Here is a 7,304-nt window from a genome sequence, read left to right as displayed (position 1 = left end):
CCAACCCCATACATCACAAACGTCAGTCCAACCCCTTACATCACTACCGTCAGTCCAACCCCATACATCACAAACGTCAGTCCAACCCCTTACATCACTACCGTCAGTCCAACCCCATACATCACTTCGGTCAGTCCAACCCCATACATCACTTCGGTCAGTCCAACCCCATACATCACTACCGTCAGTCCAACCCCCTACATCACAAACGTCAGTCCAACCCCTTACATCACTAACGTCAGTCCAACCCCATACATCACAAACGTCAGTCCAACCCCTTACATCACTACCGTCAGTCTAACCCCATACATCACTTTGGTCAGTCCAACCACATACATCACTACCGTCAGCCCGACCCCATACATCAATACCGTCAGTCCAACCCCATACATCACTTCGGTCAGTCCAACCCCATACATCACTACCGTCAGCCCGACCCCATACATCACTTCCGTCAGTAAAACCTTGCTACATGACACGTGGTTAGACACTTACTCCCGTAACGACGCAGTTCTGTAGCACTCAAGAATGGAACATATTTGATTAGTGCCAAATAACGCTTGCATTGAGCCTGTAATAAAACTACAACATAGGTTGAGGATTTGTCGTTTTTTTATGATTTATAGATTTTCCTCAATAATACAAGAAATGTCTTACAAATGAGTGTGTACATGTACCTTCTTATCTCGGCTCCCTCTAATATAAAGCCGACATTCGCCGGAAATTACTCGCTTAAAACCGTGCTTTAGGGATGTGTACACTACTTAATCCAATAGGTCTCTCTATATTAGATGGTGAGAGCGATGTCCCTCAATGATTGTTAAGACAGTGCTGTAAACACAAACCTGCTTCTCTTTCTAACTACTGTTACGTTGTAGGATACTGATGACGACAACTCCTTCTCAAACAACTTAATTATAAAAGATACAAATCTTGCCTTGTTATATGAAAAAATAAAACAAATATGACGTTAAATGCTGTTTTTGACAAAGGCAAATCATGCTATGATCAGACACTGTTTGTAAAGAATACCCTAAACACCCATTGACAGGTTTCTGATTGCGGTTTAAGGCTAACCTCGTAAGGATAGAACGGACACGAGTTCAGATCGACTTAGTGGACGCTGACGGGATTAAGGCAGAGCTTTGTCCCCAAATATGCCATTTGGTATGTAGTTATAAATACATTATCTGGTTCTAAGTGAAATGCTACATTTACATTTTGGCCTGTGAGCAGGCACTTCCTGACACCAAAGGGACCGGGAGTTCTCCTCATTACCGGCAAGCATCAGCCACCAGGCTCGGAGACCAAGTCTAGCCGTACATAGTATAATACTTATTGTAAAAACATGTACATCATGTATAAAGCCAGGTAACAACTGTCCTCCCCAACCGATAAGGGGACAAGGTCAATGATTTAAAAGCGTTATCAATATGTCAAATTGTGTATAGATAGCATACTTAGATCTGCGCTTAATAATATGGAATGGCGCCAAACATTCCTATATACAATAAACAATTCCGTTCTTTCAGTCAAAAAAATCACGAATGCTGTATGTGCTACCATTGGAACTACACATCGTATATTAAAACCGAGATTAAAGATGACAACCCGAGTTAAAACGCTTTCAAAGGTGGTTTAAATGAGATACGAACTGTTAGTTTAAAAAAATGATGTTAATATTCGTTTTATTGCTTTAGGAAGAACGACATTTCATTCATGCTCTCCGTCGTCAAATAGCCTTAGCTGTTACAAAGGTGTAGGTCAATTTATTCAGGTTCATTCTTTTTCTTAGTCTTGTTCAACAGAACTATCCATCTTGTGCAACGATAATTGTCACACAATCGGAAAGAATGTGTAAACATATTATTGTTTCATACAGTAATACTCAAAAATGCAATCTTCCCAATCTTCGCCTCTGACAGAACAGTACAAGACAGACAAAAATTACTTTCGTCGGTGTGTGTGGTTGAAACAGTCAAGGTGGCACCAAACAGGCAGAGCTCAAGATATACAGTTTCATGGTCTTGTCATTGAATTAAGAATTCTGTGTGTTTCTTTATCTCTTGCACAAAATTTTACAACATTTCCCGAGATGCATATGCAAATAGACTTTGTACCATTTTTATTTTCAAGAGGTCAGCATCGGTCCAGATCTGATCCTGTCGTTTCTTTTTAGGTTTAACCAGTTGAAAAAGTTTAACCAGATAAACGAAAGGGACCAAAGTATACACATGTGATACATTGCACCTCCTAATGTTATGTCGTTGATTAGACTTCACTCGGAACACCACTCAATTTGAACGTAAAAGTGATAACTCCATCAGTACCTGTCTGTGAATGTTTAGAGCCAATTAGTCTGTAACTTGTCCCATATAGGTCACTTAATTGAGAGAGCCAACTGTTTCAGCTGTAACTAACATTTCACAAAAACAAAATCACATCCATTAAAGTACCAAAGATTGTCCATTTTGCTGTTACTTTCATTGAAACGGGTTTTATTTAATTGTTACACAATGTCCCGGGAAAGAAACCCGGTTGATACTGTAACATGTTATCGACCGTATCGGCTACTGGTAGCCTCTGGGTTACACTATCTTCGGTATGATTTAGATACAAGTACCGTGTACTTTGACCATTGTCTGCCGGCTTTATGTTCTACCGGGTTCCTTCTTCCTATGGAAATGTTTTATTTCCCGTCCACATTTAATGTATTTTTTCAATGTTCAGCTTAATGTGCCCCTGTCCCTAGGGGCTATTTATTCAGCAAAATGGAAAAAGAACACTGATGCGTTCCAAAGCATATCGTATGCCGACAATTGAAAGTAACTTTGTTCGATCCTGGCCTGTTTGTGTATTGCTCAGCGATTTCGGATTCAACAACGATTGTATGACAGGGCACATCTGGAACTAATTATCAAACAGGAAACAAAGTCATCCCTAGGCGACCCCAGTACTCCAACTCTAATCCGAGCCGTCCCCGATACTGGGCACTTCTAGCAGTAATGAGTATATTGACTTCGGACTCGTGCTTAGGATTTGAAATGCTTCTTTATATATATATATTAAGTAAGTAGAAAAGAACATGGCATCATCGCAAATTGATAGAAAAAGCATTTAAATTAACCTTCAAATCGAAGGCCTTTATAAGATTTGACGGCACTTGTTCCAATGTCATGCTGGTACGAACGCAAATCAGTTGCATACCTATTCCATGATGCCCGCTGTTTATGTAACCGATTAGCATTCGTACCGGCATGAACATTGAAAAATATTCCGTTTAATCCTAATATTTACATTCTCAATATTTCAGTAAGTATTGACCCAAATACAGCTTTTCCCTTATATTTTCGATATTGGAGTGCCTGTGTCGTCAGTACATACACATTTTCTGAACAGCCTAACGTCACCAAATGTTTGCTTCTAACGGTCGTCTTATGTTATTCGAGGCGGGAGGAGAAGCTTCAAAATGACGTTGATTAAGTTGCGTTCATAGCTTTATGAACGCAATTTCTTCTGGTAATGCCTATAGAGAAATTCGCAGTGGAAATGTAAATATAAGCACGCGAAATCGCTTATAAGTTCGCTACATTTCTAAGTGCACAATTTCAAATTGAAGCTAACAGGATGGAGACGGTAAGCTATATACGCTGTGTATTCTCATTGGTTTCACGTGTTAGTGTCTCCTCTTCATCTCTTAGATATATTTAATCATTCAACAATTTGTTTGTGTGTAGTTGACGGCCATTTTAAATCTATGTTATTGCCATTGTTAAGAATTGCCGATTAGATTTTATCTTTTTTCAAGAATTCTATCAAACGAGATAATAAAACTAATTGGTAAGCAATATGGTTTCAATACAAGGAACACGGTGGACACTATCTGTAATGATGACGTTTCCTACAAACATCCACTGTAGAATGCTGCGTTTGCAGGTGATATAAAATCTCCCACAGCATACCCTCCATTGTCATCACTCTTACGATGCATTACATTTTGCTCTGTTTTATAGAAATCCATCATTTTTTTCAGTTTGTATAGAAAGCGCAAGGTTTTCTGTAGCAGCTACTGTTAGTCACAAAGTATATATTTATGTTGCTTAGTGTATTATCAACGCAATCCTAGCAAACAATTTTAATAATGTCATCACCAGTTCTCTACAATCTCAAATTAAGTCAATGCAAATGGCAGCCAACTATCGGAAGGACTATCAGTTGAATATTAAAAGCATGTTTACGACATGAAGGGGAGAGAGGGACAATTATTTCAGAAAGAAATGATAGCACAATGTTTATAATTCATTTTGACAGACGAATTTAAATCATGTACGCTTATCAACGCTGTGTAGTTCATTACAAAATTAACATTTTAATGGTCTCCAGTTGACATGTTTGTCATTAATATTTAATAAATACTTATTGTTTCCCCGAGTATCGGGACGGCTTGGATTAGAGTTGGGAGTACTGGGGTCGCCTAGGGATGACTTTGTTTCCTGTTTGATAATTAGTTCCAGATGTGACCTGTCATGCAATCGTTGTTGAATTCGAAATAGCTGAGCAATACACAAAAATGGTTTCAAAAATGTTCCAAACTGTGGATAATAAAGCAAAAATACAACGTTTACGGTGAATTTCAAATACAAACCATATGGACCTAAGTAACCCAGTTCTGATTTGATATTGTGAATCCAAACCTGTCACCACTGATACACCAGTGTGGCTGTGACGTATGGACTGTCATACAAAGTCATCAACTTCAAGGTCTCCAGGGCGGGGGTGACGGGGCCGTCGACTACATATCAGTACTTGGTCCAGCCTTCATAGCGCTACGTCACATATTGACCACTCACCGCCGACCGTTAATCGCTGAAGTCGGAGTGGACCAGCTCAGATATTGACCGCAATATCCGGGACTCTAAACTAACTTCAGAGGCCATGCCGTTATACATAGCACGTGCTAACCTCTAATATGCGCGTGCATTGAATCGTGTGTATGTGATCTAAGGAACTATATCATAGAGTTGTAGCGATTTAGATGCAGGAGCCTTGCTTCCAGATGTCAGTTAGTACATTGTGTTTTGACGTACATTGTATCCTATCGTTGATGAGAGTTTTTGGTGAGGATGTGCTAACAAGACTATCGGCTGCCTGCCATATATCGACAGAGGAGTACATATATATAGATCTTAGATGCCACTAAAAGAAACGCCTGTATTGATTAGGCGGACATGACTGGTGAAGGAGGCTGTCGGAGACAATGCCGTGTTAATTAGGCTCAACGTTAATCTAAGAGGTAACGTATACTGCAGTGCACCGAATGGTTAGCGGGGCCTGTCCACTATTATCACATCACTGTTATGTCTCTGTTCATATCTGTCCACTGTTATTACTGTCTATCTCTGTCCACTGTTATTACCGTCGATATCTATTCACTGTTATTGCTGTCTATATTTGTCAACTGTTATCACCTCACTGTTATGTCTCTTTTGATATCTGCCAACTGTTATTACTGTCAATATCTATCCACTGTTATTATTGTCTATATATGTCTACTGTTAATGCTGTCTATATTTGTCAACTGTTATCACCTCACTGTTATGTCTCTTTTGATATCTGTCCACTGTGATTATTGTCTATATCTGCCAACTGTTATTACTGTCTATCTCTGTCCACTGTTATTACCGTCGATATCTATTCACTGTTATTGCTGTCTATATTTGTCAACTGTTATCACCTCACTGTTATGTCTCTTTTGATATCTGTCCACTGTTATTCTTGTCTATATCTGCCAACTGTTATTACTGTCTAAATCTGTCCCCTGTTTTAACTGTCGATATTTGTCCTCTGTTATTACTGTCTATCTCTGTCCACTGTTATTATTGTCTATATATGTCTACTGTTAATGCTGTCTATATTTGTCAACTGTTATCACCTCACTGTTATGTCTCTTTTGATATCTGTCCACTGTGATTATTGTCTATATCTGTCCTCGGTTATAACTGTCGATATCTGTCCTCTGTTATTACTGTCTATCTCTGTCCACTGTTATTACCGTCGATATCTATTCACTGTTATTGCTGTCTATATTTGTCAACTGTTATCACCTCACTGTTATGTCTCTTTTGATATCTGCCAACTGTTATTACTGTCTATCTCTGTCCACTGTTATTATTGTCTATATCTGTCCTCTGTTATTACTGTCTATCTCTGTCCACTGTTATTACCGTCGATATCTATTCACTGTTATTGCTGTCTATATTTGTCAACTGTTATCACCTCACTGTTATGTCTCTTTTGATATCTGTCCACTGTGATTATTGTCTATATCTGTCCACTGTTATAACTGGCTATATCTGTCCACTGTTATTACTGTCTATCTCTGTCCACTGTTATTACCGTCGATATCTATTCACTGTTATTGCTGTCTATATTTGTCCACTGTTATTATTGTCTATATCTGTCCTCTGTTATAACTGTCGATATCTGTCAACTGTTATTACTGTCTAAATCTGTCCTCTGTTTTAACTGTCGATATCTGTCCTCTGTTATTACTGTCTATCTCTGTCCACTGTTATTATTGTCTATATCTGTCCTCTGTTATAACTGTCTATATCTGTCCACTGTTAAAACTGTCTATATCTGTCCACTGATATTACTGTCGATATATGTCTACTGTTAATTCTGTCTATATTTGTCAACTGTTATCACCTCACTGTTATGTCTCTTTTGATATCTGCCAACTGTTATTACTGTCAATATCTATCCACTGTTATTATTGTCTATATCTGTCCATATGTATTATTGTCTGTTACTGCCAACTGTTAAAACTGTCTATATCTGTCCACTGTTATAACTGTCTATATCTGTCCACTGTTATTATTGTCTGTTACTGTCAACAGTTATAACTGTCTATATCTATCTACTGAAATAATTGTCGATATGTGTCTACTTTTATAACTGTCTATATCTGTCCACTGTTATAACTGTCTATATCTGTCCACTGTTATAACTGTTTAATCTGTCCACTGTTATAACTGTCTATATCTGTCCACTGTTATTACTGTCTATATCTGTCCACTGTTATAACTGTCTATATCTGTCCACTTTTATTACTGTCTATATCTGTCCACTGTTATAACTGTTTATATCTGTCCACTGTTATTACTGTCTATATTTGTTCACTGTTATTACTGTCTATATATGTCCACTGTTATAACTGTCTATATCTGTCCACTGTTATTACTGTCTATATCTGTCCACTGTTATAACTGTCTATATCTGTCCACTGTTATTACTGTCTATAT

General features: G+C 38.1%; 2 protein-coding genes across 2 annotated transcripts in view; both read left to right on the top strand.

Moving 5' to 3' along the window:
- LOC110448925 (extensin-2-like) overlaps positions 1-587 on the top strand; it is a 4,291-nt gene extending 3,704 nt beyond the window's left edge. Inside the window, exons 2-3 of the mRNA XM_021495438.1 lie at positions 94-275; positions 411-587. Of these exons, the coding sequence (XP_021351113.1) occupies positions 94-275; positions 411-519 (291 nt within the window). The 3' untranslated portion in view covers positions 520-587. The remainder of the gene's footprint in view (positions 1-93; positions 276-410) is intronic.
- Positions 588-5,180: 4,593 nt separating this feature from the next.
- Positions 5,181-7,304, top strand: part of LOC110448923 (rhomboid-related protein 2-like) — a 56,813-nt gene continuing 54,689 nt past the window's right edge. Inside the window, exon 1 of the mRNA XM_021495436.1 lies at positions 5,181-5,293. The gene's annotated coding sequence lies outside the window, so the exon portion shown is untranslated. The remainder of the gene's footprint in view (positions 5,294-7,304) is intronic.

Source organism: Mizuhopecten yessoensis, unplaced genomic scaffold (assembly GCF_002113885.1).
Source record: "Mizuhopecten yessoensis strain PY_sf001 unplaced genomic scaffold, ASM211388v2 scaffold4373_2, whole genome shotgun sequence".
NCBI classification, from domain to species: Eukaryota; Metazoa; Mollusca; class Bivalvia; order Pectinida; family Pectinidae; genus Mizuhopecten; species Mizuhopecten yessoensis.
This window is presented reverse-complemented; position numbering and strand designations above follow the sequence as displayed.